Source organism: Hakea prostrata, chromosome 10 (genome assembly GCF_041222555.1).
Source record: "Hakea prostrata isolate BN-2017 chromosome 10, UWA_Hpros_2, whole genome shotgun sequence".
In the NCBI taxonomy this organism is placed as follows: domain Eukaryota; kingdom Viridiplantae; phylum Streptophyta; class Magnoliopsida; order Proteales; family Proteaceae; genus Hakea; species Hakea prostrata.
In genome coordinates, this window is record NC_142609.1 from 37,132,793 (window position 1) to 37,160,025 (window position 27,233).

The following is a 27,233-nucleotide window of genomic DNA, read 5'->3' on the forward strand; positions in this document are numbered from 1 at the left end:
GTAATTCGTGTCACTCTGTCTTATCAAACATCAAAAGACGAAAATGTCCCTCCATTAAGAATTACATCCAAACGGGATTTTCAGGATTGGGGTTATAACTTATAAGTATTACATCTTAGATTCTTCCGTTTCTTTGCTTTTCTCAGTATCCAAACAAAGAAAAGAAAATGCACGACTTAAATTTAGTTATCTCATGCTATGATGATTTATCTTTATATTATTTATTTATTTGTCGCATATAATGTTCTTTATATTTCGAGGGCGGAAAACAGCTTTGTCGTATTTGACTGTTTGGCCTGTTTACACTCCATGCTTTCCAAATTTCATATAACTATTATGTGTTTCTCACGATTTATTAATATAAATAATTCCTCTTTCTACTGAAAAAGAAAAAGGAAAAAGAAAAATAAAGCCCAAATGCTAGGCCGATACAAACATAACTCTCGAGTAGAACGAGTTGCTTATCCGAGTCTGAACCATCTAATCTTTAAGGTAGAATTATGTACTCCAACTGTGACACTCATCTATGAATATGGAGAAACTAAATAAAATGTGGGGGTTCCACATGGTCCCACACTCTTACTCTCATTGTGTGGTGAAAAAACTAATATACTTTTCCCTAACGGGAAAGTGATCTAAACTCATATCTCAATTGAAGATAAGTTTGATGCATTTCTCTTTGTCACTAAAGTTGATTCATCGGACAAATCAAACGGTGAGTTACAGATGTCTCGCAATTCAAGTCAAAGAAAATGTTTGACTGATGAAATCAAAAGCACATTAGCCGGATGATCAGCATAATAATGCTGACTGAGCAGAATGAAAAGCCATGATGGTGGGCAAGCAGAATTTATGTTGCATCACAATTATTGTCTTTTGTCCATAATTATCTATTAACTCACAAAATTATCTACAAGATTCTAAATCGGCCATGGTCCAACGAAATGGTTGATGTGACTTGGAATCGGGCATAAATATGAGGAGAAGGAATAATAGAATATGCGAATCTTTTTCAATACAAGTGTCACATTTTTGAGATGGACATTTGGATATTCCATTGTCAAAGATTGTAATATCCACGAATCTTTATTTCATTTTGTTTTTTCTTTTTCTTTTTTCATAAAGATAATTATTGTTGCTTCCTAGATTACATCCTTGTCATTGATTTTTTTTTAATAGTATTTATTAAACTGCTCGACCCAAAATAATAATTACTTATTAAACTCTGTATCTTGTCTATTTTTTCTATTAAATAATGATACTGCCTTCTTCCTTCGTTTTTTCAAATGACCAAAATAATCTGTGTGATGGTTAGTATTGATTTGATCTACAATTAAATTAATTTTCTGTTTTTGATAAGTAATTGGTAAAATAAATGGTAAAATAGATTTTTTTTTTCAGAATTTAAAAAAGGCTAAAATAGTCATTATACACCTAATTAGGGGTGTAAATGGATAACTGAAATTCGCATCTTCATCCGTTTAGGGGTATCCGAATCCATCCGATTATTAATATATTATCCATCTGATAAAATTATTCGATTAAATTACTTATTTAGATTTATTACTCTTATTTTTATAAATTTTGACTATGATATGTGACTATTTTCTTAGATTTTCTACTAAAATAGCTATCAAAGTTGTTAAATTCTTAAATTTCAAACCTAGTCCTCACAAATAAAAAGATAAAGATGTAAACAGGTAGTCGAAAACTTGTATTCAATCTATATTTATGTCCGTTTAGTAGAATCTACTTAAGAAAATAATTATCCGATTAATCATCCGAATCCGACAGAATCTGTCCGAAAACCGATAGGATATTATCCGAATCCGTTCGAATATAATAAGATGCGGATATAGATATACTACTATCCGATCCGAATCCGGTCCGTTTACACCCCTATACTTAATAACCACTTAATACCGTCTGAAATGAGGTGCTAATAACAATTTCGTAAAATATAGTGTTACATATGTATTTCACTGATAATACAAAGGCATAGGAGACAAATATACAACTTAACAGCTACTACAAATCATCAAAGTCAGTCTTCCACCATCTACATGGGCCCTTGATGGTTTGAACCTATCCTGAACTCTCATAAGCCCAAATAGAGTTAAGGCTCAAAATTCTATCCTCACCAAGCCTAGAGTATCTCTAATTAGGGTTAATACCTGTTCTAGATTGAGTGTTTTACTAGAGTTGGTCTAATTCTACCACTGCATTTGGTGTCTATGCATCAAGGCAATAACAAACAGAGATGGGGAGCCAGGATTTAATATTAGGGACCATAAGGACCTTTCTTTCCATTGTCTTTATACCTTTAAAAATTTTCTCCAGTATAGGAGAGGGACGTAGTGCTTGTATGTCAACACTGGAAATAAAGACGAACAACGTAAAATATAGAAACAAAGGGCCCAAGGGGAGCTCTGCCCATGATAGCAAGTTATCTTAACTCCATTTCTCAATTTGTCGAGTCCTTATCTATACCCATACGGATAGATGATTGTGCTCCTTACCCTTGTCCATCATACATTTATCGTATTTTCTTCTCTACTATTTTTCTAAACAGATCTAGATGCTTATGATGACAATTTGGTAGATATCAGCTCTAACCCACCGACCTGAAGTCTCCAAGAGCGATGAGAAATCATATTCTCTGCATTCTAGCTGTAAATTTCGTTTGGTTAAATAGGACCAACAGCAGCAACTTTCAATGTCTGTTTCCCAATCTTTTGTCCATTAAAACAGAAAATTCAGTACTAAGAAACAACCATTCCAGAGATTTGTTTATTAGAATTCAATTCAATTCAAAAAGATGTGGAGTACACGGAACTTACCTTCACTTTTATGATTCTGATTCGTCATTCCTTTTCCCATCCAAAAACAGAGACTAGTCATTGCAAACCAAAGCTGAACCATACGAAACATTTCTCCACCAGTATGATCAACATTCCTCATTACTATGTAAAAACCAAGTTTTTCCACACTCAAATCACAAAAACCACGGGATAGATTATGTGTATTATATATTAAAAAACCAATAAGTTCCAACATTTCTCGTCAAAGAAGTTATTTTGTTGGAGTAAATATCACATTATTAAATCATTATTGTTCATAGAGACCACATCGATCTTGTTACATTTTTACCAATCTCAGTAGCTGTTTGATCAATTAAAACTATCTTTCTATTTGGTAGGAATTTGAGGATAATCTACTTTCAAGGAAAAATCCACCTTGTTTTCCTATGAATGAATCACTTGGCTTCGTTTATTCAACTGTTCTCTTCTGTGGTGACAGCGTTGAGTCCATTACCAAATTAGGTGAATGGGGTTAACCCATTTTAGCCATTCCCAACTCATAGCCACCTCTAGACATTTTGGTTATGCAAAAGCGTTCAATAGACAGAGATGAAGAGTACCTAAGAACCGAAGAAAGGTTGAATAAGCCAGAGTTATTGGACTTGAATATATCTTGTATTTTGCAGGTTCATTAATTAAAGTTTGACTATGATTGTAATTGGAATGGATTTTAAGTCAACTATATGTTTTAGAGTTAAAAGTGTTCTAATAGTCAGGAGGGGGTTATAAATTTCTCTATAAAACCTAATTTTGGACCTTTTAATTTTTTGTCATTTTGCCTCTTGTCATTGGAGAAATTTTTTTCACCCCTGTGGGATAATCGAGAGAGAAAGGGAAATAAGCAAATGATAACACTTTGTAAGGTAGATGTTGGTATAGAGAGGTTTTCAAGATATAGTGAAACTTTTTGCTCTCTCGAGTGGATGTAGACAATTTTATGAAATTACAGTAAATTTCTTACTTTTGTAATTTTCTCTTGCTTATTTTTCTTGGTGATTTTACATTTGTCACCCATAAGAAGATTCTGGACTAACCTACGAACACTTAGAAGTCTGATAGTGCAGGGAGCGATAAGGGGCAAGAGGACTGACTAGAAGAAAACGATTGACTCCAATAAGGAGGTAAAGCAAATAAATAGAAACTTTGCATAAATTTAAAATATGAAAAGCCCTAAAATATAATATAGATAATTGGTATTTACAAGTATAACCCTACTCTTTCATTCTAGACCGTCAGAATTCTAAAATGCATACGTGGTGCAATCCCAACAGTCGCGCAAGCCTACGCGACAACAAACGAAAATGTGGTCAATGCAAGGTTGGTAGAGTGGTAAGATCCATACTTCTCAGTGGAGAGGTCATGGGTTCGACCCTTGTGGATGACAAAGGTCCCCTGAGGATGTAATTGAGGTATGTACAAGCTGGCCCAAATGAACCTCAAATACAAAAAAAAAAACAAACGAAAATAAAGAAAATTGCAAGAAACAATATTGCATTACAGCTGCACTCGAGCGTTATACGTATAAAAAGAAGAAGAAGTGATGAAGATACGACACTTCGTAAGCCATCAATGCAGCGAAGGAGTGACGAAGATCGTCTCCAACCTTCTCAAATCAAATCCCAATTCCTTCAAGCCTTTAAGCAGGATGGTTTTACATGAACTTTATATATTTAATTAATTCTGAACATATCTATTTCATTGAACACAGGATGGTTTTACATGCAACCAAAAGAACATCTGTATGAACTTTTATGCATTTAATTTTGAACGAAGGTATTTCATTGACAACAAGATGGTTTCACATATAATCATTGGTAAGGTCATTACGAGAAATTTTAAGATAAAAATTCCATGGACCATATCAATGATTATACTTCTTTTCCTCCCGTGCACTGCATCTTAACATTGATATCTTACTATGGATCTCTTGTTAACACCAAAAAACAGTTTTTGGTGTTTCTTGCTTCAGGAAATAAAAATCAGCTGAAAATCGTTTGATAAAATCATTTTGTTTCACATAATTTTTACACTATAAACTAAGACTTTTGAAAATTTCTGTTAGGTTTTTTATTAAAAACTATATTATCTATATGTTAAGTTTCAAAATTAATTTTTGCATTTCTTTTATTTAATTGTTTTGTTTGTGTGTGGGACCCTTGTGGTAAGGGTGGTAATGAGGCACCATGAGTAAAGAAGGTCCTTCATGACATTGGTCATGCGTCTTAAAGGTCTTGATCATGGTGATGAGGTGGACTTACTTGAATGGTGGAATTACTCAAATTCTAACTCTTGACCTTCATTTCTCATTTCAACTTCATGACCATTCATGGCCATTACCATGAGTGGGGGTTAAGGTCTTTGAATGGGTTAAAGCCTATTCATTCCAAAGAAGTGAATATGAGAGTTACTTCCCCAAGTAGTGGGGAGTTTAGGTCAAGGGGGTTTATTCACATTAGTGGAGGGACAAACCATTGTGTTGTGACTAAAATATCCACTTCCGGTTTATACCGGTCTGCCAGATTCAGCTGATGAGACGAATGAATTTAAGGGACCACCCAAAGGTTAAACAAAGGCTTAATCATAGCCATCCGATCTATACTTTCCATCCGACGGTCATTAGTGATAAGAGACAACGTATTGAAGCCTATAAATAGAGCCAAGATTCTGATGAAAGGTAAGCTCATTCGAATATTCACACACTTCTCGCTTATTTTCCATTAAAGCTCTCTGAGAGCTCACTTCTGATCATTTCCTGACTAGATCGTCGGAGACGGGCCGATCAAGACGATCGGCTTCATTTCTCACTGGTGTTCTATATTTCAGGAGCGAGAGGTTGATTGACGATTGAGCAAGCCAGATCGATCCAGATCTAAATGGATTGGTGCAAGGATTACTGTTCAAAACCTCCGGCAATTTTAGCACCAACACATTGATTCTCCATTAGTGGAGAATTGATTCTCCCCTTGTGAGGATGTGTGGTTTGGGCCTATATAAACCCAACCCTTCCTTGCATATTGTGTGCAATTGAGACACTCCTCACTCACATTGTTTGTTTTACAAAGTTCACTTCTTTCTTGAGTTGTGTAAGTGTTGTGCTTTAGCTTTTGGCTCCTTGAAGGGACTAAAAGAACTACCTCATCTTCTAGTTAGAGATTGCTTTATTTTGGAGGTGGTGGTGCGAAGAACCCTTGGTAGTGGGGTGCATCAATTACCTTAAAGACAGCATCAAGGTGTGACTCAACCTCATCGATCGGTGGTTCGTTTGGTTGCAACTACAAGCTCTTCGGATTTGCCAAAGATCTTCATCTCTCAATTGTATTGCAATTTCATTTTTGTATGTTTGAAGAATTTGTAATACAATTACCCCAACAATTTCTGTTATAAAAAACACTTTTGGCGCAATCTATTCTTGAAGTAAAAAGTAGTGCATGTTGGATTTAGGTGAAACAATTTTAGAAGGGGTAGTAATGGAACTTGGCATTCTAAACATAACAACCGGTTAAAATTCTCTCAATATTTTGATAGAATTCTTCCATCCATGGTAGGAAGAGAACGAGAGTTGGAGTTTGAGTTGGATTTGGAATAGGAATTGCATTAGTAGTATGAGAAATTAAAACACCTACGGATGTCACGTTTACATCCATAAGCAAGTTTTATTAAATGCCTAAACAAGTTGGGTGTCACCTCTATTTCCAGAAGCAAGTTTTATCAAATGTCTAAACAAGTGTTAATTTCTACTTTTAGAAATAATGAGAACTATTTTCAGTGTTTCTCAAAGTAGAAACACTTGGTGGGATTATCAAACGAGTCTCACATTTTAGGCTCTTTTTGGTATCAATTATCATTGTCAATTATGAAAAATTTTCATTATTTTAAATTGTTTGGCATCTATTCTAAATTTTATTTTTATTTAAAATAATAGAAAAAGCTCCAAAATTCATAATGAACTTTTTGTCCATTATGGATTATGATGAGAATTTCATTATCTTCATTTGTGTAAGTTTACTTGAAGTTTTATAAATAAGATGAGGGTAAAATAGTCAATACACATTTTTTTTATAACAACTATACCTTTTCCTTCTTTTCTCACTTGTTTTCTATCATTTTTTATCTTGACACCAAACTTATTTTCATTTCATAATTTATTTTCGATAAAATTCACCAAAGCATTTTTCATTCTTAACCAATAATGAATTTTTATACTTATTTATTTTAAATAGGTATAATAGAGAATGAAAATTGATACCAAAAAGAGCCTTAGTCTTTCCTTTTTTGTTTTTTGTGAAAAATTTTAAGAACACTCCAAGATAATTGGTGATAAGCACAAACATTCCAAAACAATATCGAATTAGCAAGGGTTCCCCAAAAATGTCTCTTAAATTTGTATAATAATACACTACATTAACAAATTAATTTAAGTTATGATTAGATTATTTTATAATTCTTAAATTACACTTAATCTCTTGTAATTTTCACGTGCTACCCTTAATAAAATAAAATCTTAAATTTCATATTCTTTCTTTGTTCATGAATTCCTTTTTCTTTTTCTTTTCATCATTTTATTATAGAACAAATTGCATTGGCTCCCTAAAATGAAGGCCTTAAAGCATTGACACAACACTTTATATTTAAAAAGCTCAAAGACCCAAAAATTGAATTTTCATTGGATATATTTGTCAAATTTATCACTAAAAACAGTTAAATTACAAATATTTTTAAAAAGATCCCTATAATAAATAGGGTTTGAAAGATTTTCAATGATAAATAGAAAAATATATTCAATGAAAATCTAATTTTGAGGTCTATGTGCTTTTAAAACATAAAGTGGAGTGTAGTACTTTAAGGCTCTATTTGGGGTGTCAGTATAATTTGTTCTTTATTATATTATAAAATATAAAATATAAAATATTTTATATTATAATTAAAAAATAATACATTTATCATTTTCTCCAACCAACTAACTTATAAAAGAACGTGACACCTAATTTAACATATTTTTAAAGTTTTTATGCTTGTGGTCTTAAATTTTTCCATTTACCAACATTAAAAATTAAGATAACAAAGACACAAGGCAACTTCTAAAACTCCAATATACGTGTAATGTCTCTCTGTGGTACACATTTGGCCATGCAAGACATTAGAGGAGGTAAGAAGCCCCACGCATCTACCTTTCTCACCTGCACCACATCTCTCATCTCTTTCCTTATTTTCTACTCCTCTTATCCTCAACATTCCACATAATCGCTAATGTGTAATCCATCATCATACATGGCTTCACCCAAAAAAAACTTTGATAGATACCTGTTGAAGTACCTGCATCACAAGGTACTATCGATGTTTGAAGCCCCACGCAGCCACTCTTCACACCACATCGCTAGTCTAGTTTCTGTTCTTCTGCTCCTCATATTCTCTTTCTGTGACTTCTGACCACAGCCACTAGTGCTAATTCTTCTTGTGTTATCGTTTGTTTTACAACCAATGCTGTTGTTTACTTATGTTTGCCTCTCAAAACTCATTACAGGAGCCACTCTTCAATCATCCCCATGTCAATCTTACCCCATCAAAAGTACCTCTTGAGGTGCTCATCCCACCACCATCATGCTCGGCTCGCACACCACCCTTCTCTCACCGCGCGCGTTCGTTGCTCTGTCACCACCACCACCAAAACCAAGCCAGTTGTGGCCTTGGCTAACGATCCTGAATTGCAGTCAACATGGACTCACCGAGCTTGGGTTGCAACTGGTTGCACTTCCGTGCTTGTTTCACTAGCAAAGTCAGTCATGGCAGCTTCCCAAACAAGCCCATCAATGTGGATTGAACCCCTTCTGGCTTCCTACCTTGGTTACCTACTTGCAGATCTTGGCTCCGGAATCTACCATTGGGCAATTGACAATTACGGCGATGCATCAACCCCTTTTTTGGGGTCTCAAATTGATGCCTTCCAAGGCCATCACAAGTGGCCATGGACAATCACCAAGCGCCAATTCGCCAACAACCTCCATGCCCTTGCAAGGGCCGTGGCATTCGTTGTTATTCCCATAGATCTTGCAGGCAATGATTTGGTTTTTCATGCCTTTGTTGGAGTTTGTTCTGGGTGTATCATGTTTAGCCAACAATTTCATGCTTGGGCTCATGGAACTAAGAGCCGTCTTCCTCCATTAGTGGTGGCACTGCAAGATGCAGGGGTTCTCGTCTCACGCACACAACATGCCGCACACCATCGCCCACCTTATAACAACAATTACTGCATTGTGAGTGGTGCTTGGAACGAGTTTCTGGACAGGCACTGTGTGTTTGAGGCTCTGGAAATGGTTTTTTTCTTTCAGTTTGGTGAGCGGCCACGGTCATGGAGTGAGCCCAACCCTGATTGGACTGAAGAAATGGAAGAAATGGCTGAAATGGAGAAGCACTCTTCTCTCCAAACAAAAACCAAAGACCTTGTTTGTACATAAATGGATTCTTTCTGAGCTCAATTTGCAGAACTTTTTATTTTATTTCATTTAGAGCACCAAGCTAACCAAAGATTTACTGTTCTGAAACTCTACCTTTTGAAGTCCCCATTTCATGTTTTTAGAATCTAGCATCAGTGTTGTCCATTAAATGCTCAACTCTGAGTGAAAAGTGAAATTGACGATCATAATTTCGATCTCAATAAGCAGCAGATACCGCAAAGCAATCAAGTTCATTTCAGCATCTGGAGTTCAAAACAGAGGGGCAACACTGACACGTCCTCTTTGTAATGAATTATTGGGAATAATGTAAGTTCCATGAAGCCAATGATATAATCGAATTAGACTAAACTTCTCTCCAAATTTGTTTGTGGTTATGATAAATTCTCTATTCAAATTGAGTTGTTATTGTTATTTTTAAACTGATGTTTGCCCAGGCGAATTATTCGCATCTGAGTATATCTTCAGGTGTAGCTATTTCATATAATTTTAAAGGAATTTTTTTAGTACCACTTAAAATAAATAGCAAAAATTATGAATATTTTAAAATATATCAAATTGGTAGATACATCTAAAATGTATCTTAAATTGGCACAATGATAACACTTCATTAGCATATACGGTTTAGTCATGGTTAAATAATTCTAATTTCTAACATCGAGGGTGGCTCAATTGGCAAAAGACCAATACTTCCACATGGGAGGTTAGAGTTCAATTCCCCTGGAGCCCGGGGGCAAAGCCCCGCTTATATTAATTACATAAAGCTCCCCTGACTGAGGATTAGTCGAGGTGTACATAAGCCGGCTCAGATGAACCTATCGTCTGGAAAATCCACATAGTCTCTTCTCTCCATGTCTGTGTTTGCCTTTTCAGAGCTTTTTAATGATGGAGCTGCTCCTGTAACCCTCCAGATCTGAAACTTCCTCAGGTTCATGTGTGCTTCCGGAAGCTGTGCTTTTTTGCATATTTCACGAATGAAAAATATGGGTGTAGAGAGTATTTCTTTATACATCTCCAAAAGTAAAATTGAAAAGAAAAATAAAAATAAGATTTAGTGCATACTAAATTACTAATTGAGGGTAAACCGACAACTCTTCTTTTTTATCTGAGGGTAAAATGATAATCTTCCCTTAACCATTAAGCACAATGGTGCGAAATTTCGCCCGAGTTCACTGGTTTGTTACCAAGCGAACCGGCAAAATTTCACCGAAAGTTTGCCGGAAATAAAATTCTAAGTTTTGAACCCTACTTCTCATTTTCTCAAACCCTGTTCTTCTATTAAGAAATCCTCCTCTGGCGGAAATCCTTTGACGAATGCCATCAAAAAGGTAGCTGAAGTACTTTGATTTTCGAACGAAAGAGAGATCGATCCAAAAATCCAATATCCAACTCAGAGATTGAAAGGAAAAGAGAGATATACAAGCCAGATTCTAGCGACTTTCTATAATCTTTCGCTGGTTAGCCGGAAAATCGGCAATTTTCTAGAGATTTCCGGCGACTTCTATAAAAGTTCGTTTTCGGGGCCGTTTTTATGTCTGTGGGAGGTTCATTATAATATGCAAACTGGGAGTATGGGGGTTCATGTAAAAACTCGAAATAAAAACATCTGTAATCGTACATACATAATTAATTATTAAGCTCATAATTCTTTCCACAGATAAATAAATGCTAGGAGAAATGTGCAGAATGATAACACTCAATCAAAGAGATGGAACCAATTTCTCTCCTCTTTCATTCATGAAGAATTTAATCACTTCCAAGACAATCAACACCTTGAAAATGATGATAAATAAATCTACAACTCTAGTATCCCAAAAAAAAACCCAACCTCTGCAGAAAACAGACAACTCAAGAAGGGACCCTGCAAAAATTTTCACCTCAATATATAAAATAAATGAAAAATGCAGAAATCATCAAATACTCCAATTCTGGATGGCATTTTCAACACCAATTATTGGAACCTTGAAGACATTTCTCCCCACAAGTTCAGAAGGGCACCGTAAATGTTACATTCAGGGAACTTTAAGCTATGTCAACATCAGATATCTGCATCCATTTATCAGCTCATCTCTTCTATGATTCTATCTACAACTGACATACAGCTCCAGAGCCTCATTGTGATTCTAAATAAAGAAACCTTTCAATGAATGAAAATCAGGCTAGGCTAATGAATCGGATGGTACTGTGCCGATATTCTCTTGGGGGGTAGCTTCCGCAAGATAAAGAGGACGAGTGCTGATGGCAGGATCTCAGCCAGCTGTTCTCACAATAAGTTTTCAAGGAATCTAAGAAAAATGTCGATGATGCTGAAGAATTAAGATGCAAAACAACTATATCACTGGTTCAGAACATTACCATGTAATAGATGAAGCTCAAGACTGGATGATTCAGCACGTCAAGAGATGCATATGAGTCAAAAGCAGATAATGCATCCTGTAAATCATGATTCTTCAGTTAAAACCTGTGTTCTTTACATGAATCCAACTCCTTGCAGGATAAATCATATTTCCAGTACAAGGAAAAGCATGTTCATTGAAAGCAGATGGATGATGTATATTGAGGATTATAAATTAAAATAGGTGTATATATTTAGCAATCTTAGGGACGTACACTGAACAAGATAAAATAACTCAGGTCCTTCAAAGGCATAACTTCCATACATGCTCTTCATATTCACCTTGAGTTTGCTCCATAGATATAGCCAATCCTACCCCCCTTCAATTCTACAAGTTTCTTATCCATTTTTGTTCAATTAGTGGATCACAGAGGGGAAGCAAGTTAAAACAGAACAAATATCATTAGGTTTAGAGTTTTTTAAGTGTGGGTCCTCTTAGTAGAACATAAAACAATGTTTGGTCCCCTTAGTGTAATAAATAACATCTAGGTCCCGTAGCAACTAACACTGTTTGAGAGGTGTTTAACACCCCCCCCCCTCTCTTACCCACACCCAGCGCCACACCCCCACAGGGTCACTCAACCACCCCACACAAACTTTCGGGGAAAAAATGGAAAAGAAAAAAGACAACAAGAAAAACAACCATTGTCCCTCCTTCAACCATTATCGTTCAGCTGGTAGCCACTTAACGGTAGAACAACTGCAGAATTAGAGTTGATACTCTATGCCTCAAAGCCAGTAGTGAATTTAAATATACAAAGTCAGCACCAAAACAAGCTGGATGGTATTATCATACAAAACCTCATGGTACAGCCCCTTAAGTAGCGTTCTATGGGTAGGAAGCAGAAAGTTATAACTATCATGGCAGTGGCATCATGCTTTCTTGTTGACAGACATTGAACCATGAACGCAAACATTTCTCCTATGTCGAACAGCCTGTTGTTTGCTCTAAGGAAAAGCAAGAAACCAAACAAAGCAAATGGAGGATCAATTCCACAAATCGCTGATTCCCCATTTCATATCCTCCAGTCCTAACTGCTACCAGATTCCTCAACTGATCTACATTTGTGCTCCAAGTATCATTCCTAATCATAGTTTTCAAGGTGACACTGTCTAGGAATCCAGGTGTCCTGGTTGCCTAGGTGCCTTATTTGTGTTGCCTTGCATCCAAGCACCCTTAACGTTGAGTCGCTAGCAACTATGACAATTATTTTAATTAAAAACACTCTTCTTTCCATGTGTGCTCAAGTATTGACTAAAAGTGAAGATAACATAGATCAAGCTCAGACATGCAAGAAGGCTATGGTCTCTTTATGGACATGGAATATATAGCATTCACAAAGAAAGGAAAAAGTATAGGTCCAACTGATGCACAGCACGGCCTAGGCCAAGCAATTGTTGACCTCTGAATGCACTCAAATTCATTTCCATGGTAGTACTGCATTTGAATGATCAAAACAGTAACCAATCAAGATCTTTTCACAAGGAATGAATTTTAGATCCGATAGACTAAGTATAAAACAGAATTCAGATGTAAGACAACACTGAAACTTAAGAGTGATACACAATGAAAATAGCCTACAACCGGGACAGAATAGCTCCTCAAAGTAGGGGCAGAACCATGATCCAGATTGGAATTAGGCTGAAGTGTAGATTACCATTATGACATGAGAAGGATACATTGAGAGATGATATCAAGTAAGTGGCAGATCTTAATGGTAATCAAAATAGAAAATGGTCACTAACATAGGCTTGCTAATAGATGAAAAAGTGAGGGAACAACACAAGGGAATTTGGCAAATAGTAATGACAAGAACATAACACCCGGGCTTCACACTGCAAGGTGGATCGGTTGGATCAAACACCAACTTACCTTGATCAAAGAAAAGCTTTCTCCAAAGAGAAGGGCTAACAAAGCAACTTGATCTCAATTGATGAGTGAGGTGGCCCACCAGCTCACACAAGTCTCCTTATATAGCCAATCTAAAGGCATAAGCATTGAATAAACCATCCAACCACTAAGACACACCCACTTGTCAACCACTACCTAATTCTTGACAAAGGAAAGCTCCTTTTGACAATGCGTTCCTCATTTTCAAACTACAACCCCTTTTATTGACTTTGTTGAATTCTCAAGGGCTAGACTTGGGCTTAAGTCTATGCCATGAAGATCATGACATGTGGGCTGACTTTAGCCCACCAAAATAGTCCTAGTCCAAGAAAGCCATGGGCTGATTTGTGTCAGACCCTTGTGACACATTGAGCTTCTTTTTCTAGCATATGTCTTATGCACTACATCAACCAGCCTATGAACACCCCAATTGGTCCTAAATTTCTCATGCAAACACACACGCACGCACGCACACACACATTCAGAACAATGCAAATGTATATTAACACAAATACTAGTAAATTGTACTCTTTACTTTTAGTAGTGCTTCTATAAGAGTTGAATATGTATGCTACAATCCAATTATAGATTCTATTTGTTAACTCTCTCGTACTCATGAAGAGTTCCCAAATTTGTACTGTTGCTTTATTATATTATATATATAGATGGCATCTAGTGACAATTTCTGCCAATGAAAAACCTTCCATTGCAATGTTAAGACTATGAGAGAGAATTTCTGCAGTGAGAAACAGTAAACCTGGTGGGACTCCAGGCCAGAGATTGGAGAGGACTTTCTCTACAGTCAAAGAGTAGCCAGCACATCCTTAACCTTACTTCCTTCTTCTCTCAGTTGTATAATCATCTCCAATGATGGTTAGGGTGCTGTTTCCTTCCAATCTTCTTCAAATCTGATATACTGATCTTTTGAATAGGATCAACTAAGGGCCAATTCTTCCAAAATCTCAATAAGAACCAACTCCAACTTAGGAACTAGAGGATTCTTAGATAGAATAGAACTTAAGGGTAAAAGGGTAATTTGGAAAATCTGCTTGTCAGATTGCAACCAGATTCAAATGGTTTTGTTAGGAGGTAGGGAGATCATATGCTCCATGGGGGATGTAGAACTGATGGCTGGATTGCTGAGCAGGTTCTCTGCAAAAACACATTGTGTATGTTCTTCTAGAAGGTAGTTGCAAGTTTCAACATGGCAGCCTTTTTTGAACCTGAAATTAAGGTTTATGGTTGTTATATTGGGCAGCAAGGTGGACTGAACGTATGTTACGATGTGGGGTTTCTGTGAATTGAATTTGGGAGGATTCTATGGTGTGTATCAGCTATAGTTGGATTCCTATTATTGGGGGTCTCAAAAACGAAAATAAAAAGTAAATGGGAAAGAAAGAGGATGGGAGTTTGATCTCGCAGATCTGTGAGGATTAATTCCATAGTCAACAAGAGGAGCTAGATTTTAAACAGCAAGCACCCAAGATCCTCCTGCACTTTAACAACCAGGGCAAACAGCACTTGGACTATAAACACCAAGTGCAGTTAGCTACCTAGACTCTAGACAGTAGCTGTTCAGTTGTCAAGACTTTAAACACTGGAGAACTATTTCTCACAGAGAAAGAAGTCACAATCATAGCTTGCGATCAGCAGTTTTCATAATTAGATCTGCCTTTAATAATTAGCCCTATTACATCCCTAAATAAAAGACTCAAAAACAAAAAATGCCTACTCTAAAAATGGAAGGCCTAATTCAACCCTGAACCTATTTAGTAACTTAGACAAACTAGGAAACTGAAATAGGCTCAGGAGTAACTCCTAGTCACATTCTATTGATTAGTCATGTGCTAGTCACATGCTAACTTAAATTGAACATACTAATGAACCCAATAGAACATGGTTCTAAGTTCTAACCATAACGATTTCATACTCAAGTACTCATGTTTTAGGTCCACTAAGTTGGTTAATTACAAAGGAAGTCCAATGAAAGCCCAACTCATACACATATCAACCCTAGATTGACTCTTGACTAAAGAAGGCCTTTTTGGTGCTGGACCAGCATCAGGTTCTATTCTTGTTTCAGACTTACCATCAGTCCAGCCATCTCTGCACGTTTAGGGTTCACTCTAACAGATTTCACAGTTTAATTATAGGTTACTCATGCTGTTGTCAGAGTTCCAATCAGTTTAAGACATAAGCCTGATGCTGCAGTCAATGTCCAACTCAGTTTCTTATCCACTGAGTTTCTATTTCTGTGGGTATTTAAACCCTACCATACTCCCTGTTTATGAGATAACCCGTAAATTCAGATCCAACCATTGCATTAATATCATATTCTGAGGGTTTGTTCCACTGTTCTATAATGTCCTTTGACTTGGATTACAGCCCCATCAGGTTGATCAGTTTTGATTTTCTTCAAATCTCCCAATACTGAACTTATCAAAGCCCTGCAACATGGTTTTCTCTGAGAATCCTAACCTAATCTACTAGGTGCCTAGGGTTCCATTACCTAAGATTGTCCTATCAGCCTTTTCATCCTCCATATCTCTTAAGACACATTTTAAAAGATGATTCCAGGAATCTTGTTGTACCATAAGATGCATGACATAGGCACCATGGACCACAGTTTGAAATAGTTTTTTGTCTGATGCCCAACTTTTATTGAAATAACTGAAGTTTCAGCAAAATAGTACTTCTTTTACTACAACGTAGACAGGACTGAAATTTACCAAAGTGCCCTAATTTTCAACTGAAATATTGCTGAATCCTTGAATTTTGCCAGTCATTTCATATGGCTAATTGGAATACCAAAATTTTAGCAAGTTTAACTACGCTGTAACCATTTCTATAGGGTCCTATGATCCACCTTACAAAAGTACAGCTGCAAAAATGAACTAGGTCGTCTATTTTTCAAGCATAACAAGTAGGTCTTTCAAGAAGCATTAACAATATTAGCTCCTAAAACCACATACTCACCACAAAGCATCTGATTAGAAAGCATGTGAAACATATTGCAGTAACTGATCCAACCTGCAACAATACACAAACCCTACATTAGACCCCTTAAAGCAGTAGAAGTTAGCTCAAAATGCTGGAACAAAAACACAAACTGAAACAAGGACAAAGTAAGACAACACAGAAATTTAAAATGGTTCCCACACCTATTCAATGTGCTACATCCACTGGTGAAGTTGAAAATGCATTAACTACCCAATGGAAGATAATTAAAATGAAAATTTCTCAAGAACACTCAAAGTGGCACTGCAAGTGCTCATCCAAAACCCAAAGTCGAAAAAACCCCAAAGTCATACTTATGGAAAGACGGTAAGGCATATAGATACTAGTTGAAAGGAGTCTGGCTGTACCATACAGTGGCACAAGCCTAGCCCATCACTGATCTAGGAAAGGCCCATTCAGATTTACACCAAAAATATGTTGGAGCTGGTCATTCTAAGAAACAAGCACAAGAATTCAAGACCCACATAACTCAAATAAATTGAGAATTTTCTTAATAGGAAGCGAAGGGAATGTAAACCTTACTAGTTGTCACCAGTTGCCTGATTAAAGATACAACATGAGTGCAAACATTTTGAAAGGCTTAGCTAGACCCAACATGTGAGTCTACAACAACTCATCCCTATCCCAATCAAGCGGCTTCGGTTATAGTGGATATCCTTGGAAAGACAATAAACAATTAAACGCACTGGCAAAGGGAAAAAAACACAATAACATCGACAAAATCTAAGGGAACTCCTATGTAAATGGGGTCCTCAGGCACTCTATTCAAGGCCCAAACTGTGTTCATTTTTTCCTCACTACTTCTCTTAAGGTCATTAAAGGCCTGCCCTTAGCTCTTCTAGTTCCTTCAAGCTGAATCAAATAACTGCATTGAATTGGTGCACCTCGTGCCTCTATTAACATGACTATGCCACCTCAAACAGCTCTTTGTAGCTTTACATAAATAGGGGCTACTACCAACTCAACTCTAATATGGTCATTACTTACTTTGTTCTTCTTAGTCTTGCCACTTATCCATCTCAACATCCTCATCTCTGCCTTCATTAGTTTATCTGTGTCAATAAAATCACTGCATTGAATTGATACACCCAGTCTCTCCATTAACATGACTATGCCACCTCAAACAGCTCCTCTGTAGCTTCGCATAACTAGGGGCTATCCCAACTCAACTCTAATATGGTCATTACTTTATACTCTGTAGTTTTGCCACTCATCCATCTAAACATCCTCATCTCTGCCCTCATCAGTTTTATCTATGTGTCACTTCTAAACTATGTAACCATATTCATAGTTCAAACACTTGACTTCAAGAATTTTGGTGTTGTACAAAATGAAATACTAATTGCAAATGAAAAAAAGTACCATATTTGCGTCAAAAGTTTAAAAATATTTGGTATCTGACTCGAAATTTTGGAGAATTCAGAAATTTAGGATTGAAATATCAGAAATTTCCATTTAAATCTCAGGCATTTTGGAAATTAAACATGAATTCCACTCAAAGAACATACTAGATCACCTTTTTTGGATGACATCTTATCCTATTCCCAACCCACTCAACACCACAGCTAATGGCATCTTATGACTCGTATGACAATGGATCAATAGATTTCTCCACAGTTTCCTAATAGATATTCTAAGGTAGGTTACCTTAAGTATGCTAATGATGCAATGCACCTGCCAAAAATGGAGGACTACAACTGTTTCTTCTTACAGAGTATGACTGTATGACAGACGTGTATGTCCTACACTCGAAGAATAATGCATTTCAGCTCCAACAGACTTTTTGGTGGGACTGATTGATGTAAATCATTCCAGAGGCAGCACACGGCGTAGGGTTGCTTCTCCAAACCCTACGGCCCCTAATCCTACAAGGGGTATTTTGGTCATGTTTACCCCTACTTGGGGTCAAAAGTGGTCTAGTTAGTCTCCCCATGTTGTTAGGAGTTAGAATCTACTGTTATTTTCTTAATTGAGTTAGTTGCAAGAGTCCTAACATGATTAGGAATCCTAGTTGGATCCAATTTCGAGTAGTCCTTGTTAAAGTTGATCCCTTATTTTGCAAGTCGTATTTGTTTAGAAACTCTTACTTAAGAGTCCTCTTCTAGCTTAGAAACTTAAGTCTAGTTGTAATCAATGTACAAACTTTTGGCAAAATTTTGCCGAATTTCGGCCGTTCCGGTGAATGGCAAACCGTAACGGCCTCCAAAATTCGGGTTGCAAGATATCGCCAATTTTTCGCCGAACGGTCGAATTTTCGTGATATATTGCTGAATCAACCGACATATCACCAAAATATCGATATTTTGCTGATTTCTCGCGATTTTTAGGCAATTTTTCTCGTGATTCTATAGCGGAATCTTTTGGGTCTATGGACAATCTTACCAATTCCGTCCCATGATTCAAGACTCAAAAGGTAATGTGCCAAATGTGATTAGGGAGGAGAATCTACATAGAATAATTTATGGAAATAATTCAAATTAGGAAGACATTTTATAACAAATTCTTCAAGATTAATGAGCAATCTTACCAATTAAATTCCAGTGATTCAGGCCTCAAAAGTCAGCATGCCAAATGTGGTTAGGGAAGAGTATATACACGAAAGAATTTATGGAAACGATTTAAATTATGAAGGGCCTCAATAATGGAATCTTCAAGGTCAACGGGTAATCTTTCTAATTATGTTCGAATGATTTAGGCCTCAGAAAATAACATGTTAAATGTGGCTACGAAAGAGAATTTAAATGGAAGAATTTATAGGAAATAATTCAAAATTTTCAAATATTGGCATCAAATTAGGGTAGACACAAAATTTGGGCCCAAAATGACCAAAAATGACCACTCGAAATGAGGGTCAAAATATGTTGATTTTTATTTCCCCAGTTCGCCGGTTAGCAAACCGGCGAACTGGAAAGAAATTTTGTTCCTTGGTTGTAATAGGGAATTTTTTTCCAAATTGGATTCCCTAAGTTGAGTCCACGTAGGTTTTCTACGTTGAGCTCAAATTGGTTTTCTTTATTGAGTCCTTGTTATTTTCCTTCAATATAATAAGGCTATAGAGCCCCTCATACCTTGTAAACAATTCAAATTTGAATTATTGAATAAAAATCTGAGATTTGAAGAGTGAGTCGTGGGTTCCTAAGAGGAGTCCCACGGCTGTGTGTGATTAAATCCTGCAAGTTCTTCTTGAACTTCCCCTCCTTCAAGCCTGCACCAGCAACCAAATTTGAGTAATCAGCAAGCCTCAAGTACCCCTTCTCAAGCAAGGACCCGTTTGATAACCCACCAAAAAACAGTTTATGGTGTTTCTTACTTCAAGAAACAGAAAAATCAGCAGAAACTGTTTGATAAAACCGTTTTGTTTCGCATGATTTTTGTAACGTCAATTGAAATTTATGAAAATTTATGCTTCGAGAAACACTTTCGATGCAACAACAATTGGGTGCAGGTTGGGTTTATGTGAAACAATTTTAGAAGGGGTATTTATGGAACTTGGCACTGTAAACACAAGTACACAACTACTTGCTAAAATCGTCTCAATACTCTGATAAATTTCTTCAATCAATGGCAGGAGGACGAGTTGGAGTTGGAATTAGAGTTGTTGGGGCAATAAGATTCAAACGTGGTGTTGCTTCTACTTCCAAAAGCAAGTTTTATCAAACACCTAAAAAAGTGTTTTTGCTTCCAGAAACACCTAGAAATGTTTTTGGTGTTTCTCGAAGCAGAAACACTTGGTGTGTTTTTGGTGTTTCTCGAAGCAGAAACACTTGGTGGGTTATCAAACAGATCCTAAGTTTAACCCCAGCACCTCCCCTACCCCTTCCCACCTTCCTAACCCCCATGCAGCCCTACCCCATTCTCCTTTCTTCCCTACAGTAGCAGCAGCTTCCTTCCCTCTAAAACCCTAGATCCCCAACCCCAATCAACCCCTCCTTTCGCTAGAGGATGGCACCTTCCCTTAAGCCCCATCTCTACTTTTAGTTTAGAAAATTCTCTGCAATTATCTTCTTCCTCTAGAAACCCTACACCCTTGTTTCGCTGAAACTATCATAACTCCCAAACCCCTCAACCAAACTCAAAACCCTTTTATTGCCTACTCCAATATGCTCTCTACCTCCCCTCCAACTCTAACCCCTAGACAACACCTAGAGTCCCAATCCAACTAAGAGACCTATTTTTAAAACCCTAACTCTTTGGAATTAATTCTGAAATTACAAAATAATAAAAAATCAGATTGATTCTAGCCTACCCGAACCCCATAAATCTTTCTAATTAATCCTAGATCCCTTCAAAACCTAACCTGCCTAAACCCTAACCACTATTTCAGATCTGAAACTGCAGTTACAGCTCGGTTTAGTGATTGAAAACCTTAAGTCCTAAGATCCAAACCCTGGTCAAAGCATATTAAACCCTAGTCTAACCCTTACCAACCCTGAATCCATCCATAACTCATCCACTGAGGGTACTTTCAGCCCTCGAAGACTACTGATCTCAGGGAAGAGGATCCCATAGTGAGCTTGGTTCTAGGCCAACATTCAAACACTTAAACTCTAGAATTTGGTTCACATCACTAATCTTAGATGACATAGTAGTAATTATTATTATTATTATCACTATTTGGATAATGGAAGAAGAGTACTTGGCAGTGATCATACCTCCCAAACCAAAGCCCCATACGGCAAGAAATGCTTCCATAAGACTAACAAGAGATAATGAGGCCTACAAGATTCAAACCTACAACTTGCTGACTTGAGCTGTATGAGATAGGGGCTTCCTTCCATTATGCTACCAACTCCATCAGCATAGTAATTACTATTACGACTTCAGGATGGTAATGATTACGTCCTTCCACTTGAATCAGCAATATTCTAGGTCATACTTAAGACAAGGCCTTGACTATGAATTTATTTCCTTATTACTTCTCCCAGCGTCATTTACGCCTGCCCCTAGCTAGCTAGCTCTCTTAGTTCCCTCAATCAAATCACTAGTCCACATAGGTGCAACCTAAGGCCTCCACTAAACATCGCTATGCCACCTCAAACAACTTTTACAAACTCCCATGGGGAGGTCTTGGGTTCACACCCATCCGGCGGCACCTATATTAATAATATCCCCCCCTAATACAAATTCACCAGCTACACCAAAAAAAAAAAATTTACAAAGCTTGGCCTGCTTATTTGTTCTTATCTTTATTTATCTTTCTTAGCTTTGCCACTCATCTATCTCAACATCTGCATCCCTACATTTCGCCCTGTGCATCACAGCCAGCCATACGAGTTATGGCTGTCCTATATGATTTTCCTTCAAGCAATTAAGCACTAAGTCGATAACACAACACTCGGGCAGCACCTCTCCACCTCATCCCTATACTTAAATTCCGTGCAAAACCTTATCTTTTTTGCCTTATTTATGTATGATTGACCCTAGATATCTTAAATAATCACTTTGCCATATCTCTCCCTTTTTCACCAACACCCCCCTCTTTTTTGGGTACAATCCCTTTTCATCCCTTCTTTGTCATTGTAGTGTGATGAAAGTTATACACCACACACTCCAACATTGCATTACTTCCTGTATGTGGCAAAAAAATGTAGGGCAGAGACACATATATCTTCTTTTCTTCTCCTTAAATATGCACTTGAATGATATTAACTTAATATTTCTTTCTTTGCCTAAACGCTTTTTCTATATGGTTTATAATTTTATACACTGCATCTCAATATAATTACTTTTCACTTTCCATATGATGCTGTTAGAAAACAAGCTTTAAACAATCAAAATAGCAGTTGAACTTGAACAAAGAAAAGAGAGAAGAAAAAGAAGAGAAGAGAGATGAAGAACCAGTAGAAAAGACCTGTGATTCTTAGCTAAAGAGTCTAGAATCACAGAGAACTTTTATTTATAGCTTCGAATGAATCTAATACAACTTGAGAGACAAGTAATTGTCCTCTAGAAGAAGGAAACAAAATATTACAGCTTTAGTAACTTCCTAACTCCTAAAATAAAAAGTTCTGAAAATATAAACTACCACCAAAATAGAAACTATGCTTTCTAAAAAACTCCCAAAACTTATGTAGCAAGATTCCCACATTAGAAATAGAAAATATAATCAAAACAACAGCAAAATACTGTTCACGTGAACAGTAAAAACACTGTTCACGTGAACAGTAAACTCCAAATTTACATATACTTCAACACTCCCCCTCAAGCTGGAGCATACAAATCTCCATGCCCAGCTTGCAACAGATAGACTGAAAGCTTGGTCTGAACAGAGCTTTGGTGAAAAAATCAGCTAGTTGGTCAGTAAAGCTCACAAAAGGAGTTGAAATATGAACGGCAGACATAGATAAAGCAAGGCAACGAAAGCTAGGAGGGAGATGAGAGGTAGAAACAAAATCGGAAACAGAATAAACAATGTTAGAGTGTAAAGTGCAAGTACGAGTACCTTTCCTTATAGCAATTGGTAAGTCATCTGAAGGCAGAGTGGGATCTCCACTAGAAGAATCTGCTGGTGGAGAGGATGAAGAAGGAACATCCGTAGGGCCAACTTCAGGCTCCACTAAAGGAGAGCCGCTAATATTGTTAGGAGGAACTCTACTATCCACAATATGTTCTGGCAATTTATGTCTTCGCTGATAAACTTGTAGAGGAACATTGCTAGTGGAAGGAACTAAAGAGGGAATAGGAGGAGTATCATCCAAAACATTTTCAACAGACACAGATTGACTTAGATAATAAGGAGTGTCTTCAAAAAAGGTCACATCCGCACTTGTAAAGTGTTTGCGAAGAACCGGATCATAACAGCGAAAACCTTTTTGAGTGCGTGAGTACCCAAGAAAAATACACTCAATAGAACAGGGGGAAAGTTTATCCAAAGGATGTGGTATGTGAACAAAACACACACAACCAAAAATTTTGGGTGGAACTGAAAACGGTTCTCTATTGGGGAAAAACAATTGAAAAAGGAGATTTTTCAGAAAGCAAAGGCATAGGCATGCGGTTAATTAAATGACCAGCAGTCAAAATTGCATCACACCAGTAACTCTTTGGAACATTCATTTGAATCAAAATAGCGCGTGCAACCTCCAAGAGGTGACGATTTTTGCGTTCAACCAATCATTTTGTTGGGGAGTGAATGAACAACTGGTTTGATGAATCACTCCAAGAGAATCACACAAGTTAGATATATCATGTTGCACATATTCTAAAGCATTATCAGACCGAAAAATTTTAATAGGAAGAGAAAATTGAGTCTGAATTTCATGAATAAAACTTTTAAATGTAGTTAAGAACTCTGTTCGATCCTTTAAAAGATACAACCATGTAAGACAGGAGAAATCGTCCACAAAAGTAACAAAATATATAAAACCATGCCTATTACTAATTCTACAAGGGCCCTAAATATCGGAATGAACAAGAGAAAATAAGGACTCACTACGAGAGATAGAGTGTGGAGGATAGGTGGCACGATGATGCTTCCCTTACTCACACGCTTCACAATTTAATCTAGACACTGATTTAAAAGAAGGAAATAAAATTTTTAATCTAGGTAAAGACAGATGGCCAAAACGACAGTGCCACTGGAGAGCATCTACACAATCATCAGAAAGAGCCGCAATAGGGGTAGCATAGTCCAGATAGTAGAGTCCGTTCCTTTCACACCCTCCACCAATCGTCTTCCTCGTGTGAAGGTCCTGGAAAACACAATAAGTGGGAGTAAAAGTCACAGAGCAGTTTAGTGCTTTAGTTAATTGACTAACAGATAATAAGTTAAAAGGAAAGTTAGTGATAACTCTATGAAATAGAGTTAAGATTTATAACTTTTATACTTGAGATGGCTTGATTTAGGAGTATTTTGTCTTTGTTTTAGTGATAGTATTCATTAGGTGTTGTTTTATTTAGTCTCAACATGTTGCATTTTGTTTAGTTCATTTTTGTCACATTGCATGAATTTCCCTTCTTTTTATGGATGAATTTGACTGTTTCTCTTTCTCTTGAACATGTAGGTGAAGATTCATAATAGAAGAACATGTCCTCTAACTTTGTTGTAGAGTTGTTGCTGCATTGCTACAACAACGGAGCAGAATATTCTCAGATCCAATTCAAATGGAATTGACCAAAAAGGGCTAACTTAAGTGGACTAAATTCTTGTAAATACATGATGGTTTTCAGCCCTTGATCTCAGGAGGAAGGTTCTAATCCTATGGCCAGAATCTAACCTAATGATTGAAGACATTTATGGAAGAAAGAGAAGAGAGGCAAGGAGGAGAGGAGGAGACATTCGACCAAGGTGGAAGAGAGACTTGGCTGAGAGGAAGGAGGTAGAGAACGAATGCTGGAGCTCTTGTGGAAGCAAGGAGCTGCTGGAGTTGCTGATTTGCTGAAGAAGAAAGTTGGAGCTCATGTGGAAGCATTGAAGCCTTAGTTTATTCTTGTTTTTATAACTCTATCTTCTTATTTTCTAGTCTCATGTCAACTATACTTGGTTTTATGCATTTGAATTCTGTTATGGGCTAAATCTTAGCTGTGTTGGGATGATAGTAGTACCTAAACCTGAATTTTGATATGTAACTAATCATGTGTTCTTTAGTTTTATTGCAATCCACTTTATTGTTAATGAATTCAGCATGTTATATTGACTAATTTCAGTTCTTGAATGATCTTTCTTGAATGAATGTTATGATTTCATTAATTGGAAAATTAATGAAGTCTAGGTGTTTGTTGAATTGTGTGAGTTAGCATCATCTTTAATTAGGTTGTGTTAATTAGTAGGTTGGGTAGGAATACCCAATTACCTCACATTACCATTGATTGGATTGGGTTTAAATTGCATTCTTAATTCAATTCTTCATAGGAATATGATGATGTTGATTTAGGATGCTAGCTTATGTGTATTGGAAAATACCATATTGCCATTCATTCCAAGTTCTTGATTTATCTTGGGGTTGTAGTATTGCTTTAGTATTTGTGTTTTAAAATTCAGGGGAAGGGAAACTTGATTCCTAACACACTTGTCACTCATTAAGTTTCTTCCATTGCTCAAATCTACATTTTAGTTCCTTAGTTTTCTTTACCTGTCATTTGTTTAATTAGTTAGACAAACACCAATCAACCTTGTTAATTTCATTTAAATCAATTTTATTTTTACATTGAAAGTTAAGGATATAATTCTCCGTGGGATCGATACTGTACTTATCATTTATTACTTGATTGCGATACGTATACTTGCGTGATATCTTGAGATACAAGCAACAGTTAGCAACATGAAGTACGGATGATAAAGTAAGAGAAGGTGTAGGAGAAACACTTCCAGAGCCTAGAATAGGTGTGGAAGTCCCATTAGCTATGACAACAGAATTTTTAGTGGTAGATTTAGAAAAAGAGCTAAAAAGTGATGACTTACCAATCATATGGGAAGAGGCCCCTGAATCGATGATCCAAGGGGTGGGAGTAGAAGTGAGAAGTGTTGTGTTACCTGCATAAGAAAGTGTGGCAGCAGAAGTACTAGTGGATGTGGAAGCGCCAGTTTCAATATTTTGCAATCGGCGAAGGATTTGACTTACATCATCTCTTAGAGTCTTAGACAAGTCCCCTGAAGAAGATCCAGAACCACTATCATTGTTTGCTACAATATCAGTACCACTATCAGAAACGGCATGATTGGCAAGGTGCTTGGCCCACTCTGGTTTTCCATGTTTGGCCCAACAAGCTTCCACTAAGTGCCCTGTTTTACCGCAATGAGTACAAAGTCGAGATGTCTTATCAGACAATTGAACACCACAACCTCCAAAAGACCTACTAACTCCCCCTGAACCACGACCACGTCCCCTTCCATAAGAGGTAGTGAAGGCTGAATTTTCTCCTTTATAACTTTTGTTTGGAGAACTCCCTTCAGGCAAGGCAATACGTTGAAGTCTAGAATATGCTTCACTAAGATTAGGGACATGCTCACCAGCAAGAAGATGTCCTTTGACAGATTTCAATTCAAGGTTCAATCCTGCAAGAAACTTAGACACAAAAAATTCATTCCGTTGGGCCTTTAGCTTCTCTATATCAGTGGTGAGAGGTTGAAAGACATTCAAACTCCTCCATAATGCCTTTAAAGGAGTTGTAATAATCCTGCAGAGACTTGTCAGCTTGCTGAAATTGAAATAGCTTTTCATAAATACTAAAAATCCGAGTCATATTTTTAGCTTGGGAATAAGTCTTTTGCAAATCATCCCATATTCCCTTTGCAGTCTTATGGAACATAACATTCACTGCAATATCAGGTGCCATACTATTCCACATCCAAATTTTGATAATTGCATCATCTTGGATCCAACTAAAATAGGATTTGTCAGTCTCAGCAGGAGGTTCATCCTCAATGAACTTAAGCTTACCTTTTGCAAGTATGTACACCCGAACCGCTTGTGACCACAACAAGTAATTAGAACTACCTTTGAGCTTGATAGATGTAATTTGAACGTTTACATGATCTCCTTGAGATCCTTTTGATTCAGCCGTACTCATGATTGAGTCACGTGTAAGTGAAGACATTAAAATGAGGTAGATAGCACTCAAATCAGTTTTCCAAAACTTGAAGTAGAATGAGCAGGAAAAAAATTTCTGCAACCTTAGGA

General features: G+C 36.8%; 2 protein-coding genes across 2 annotated transcripts in view; one reads left to right on the plus strand and one right to left on the minus strand.

The window, feature by feature from the left end:
* Positions 1 to 8,214: 8,214 nt before the first annotated feature.
* On the plus strand, positions 8,215 to 9,751 carry LOC149002719 (fatty acid desaturase 4, chloroplastic-like). The gene has a single exon (XM_089137252.1). The coding sequence runs from the start codon at positions 8,405 to 8,407 to the stop codon at positions 9,311 to 9,313; it is 909 nt and encodes a 302-aa protein (XP_088993378.1). The 5' UTR covers positions 8,215 to 8,404; the 3' UTR covers positions 9,314 to 9,751.
* Positions 9,752 to 10,559: 808 nt separating this feature from the next.
* The window catches only part of LOC149002720 (tobamovirus multiplication protein 1-like), a 30,960-nt gene continuing 14,286 nt past the window's right edge, over positions 10,560 to 27,233 (minus strand). Inside the window, exons 9-11 of the mRNA XM_089136499.1 lie at positions 16,573 to 16,626; positions 11,666 to 11,743; positions 10,560 to 11,567 (exon numbers count right to left, since the gene is read on the minus strand). Of these exons, the coding sequence (XP_088992625.1) occupies positions 11,475 to 11,567; positions 11,666 to 11,743; positions 16,573 to 16,626 (225 nt within the window). The 3' untranslated portion in view covers positions 10,560 to 11,474. The remainder of the gene's footprint in view (positions 11,568 to 11,665; positions 11,744 to 16,572; positions 16,627 to 27,233) is intronic.

Excerpts from the sequence above, each read along its gene's own strand:
- LOC149002719 (XM_089137252.1), top strand. The coding sequence starts at position 8,405 with ATGTCAATCTTACCCCATCAAAAGTACCTCTTGAGGTGCTCATCCCAC.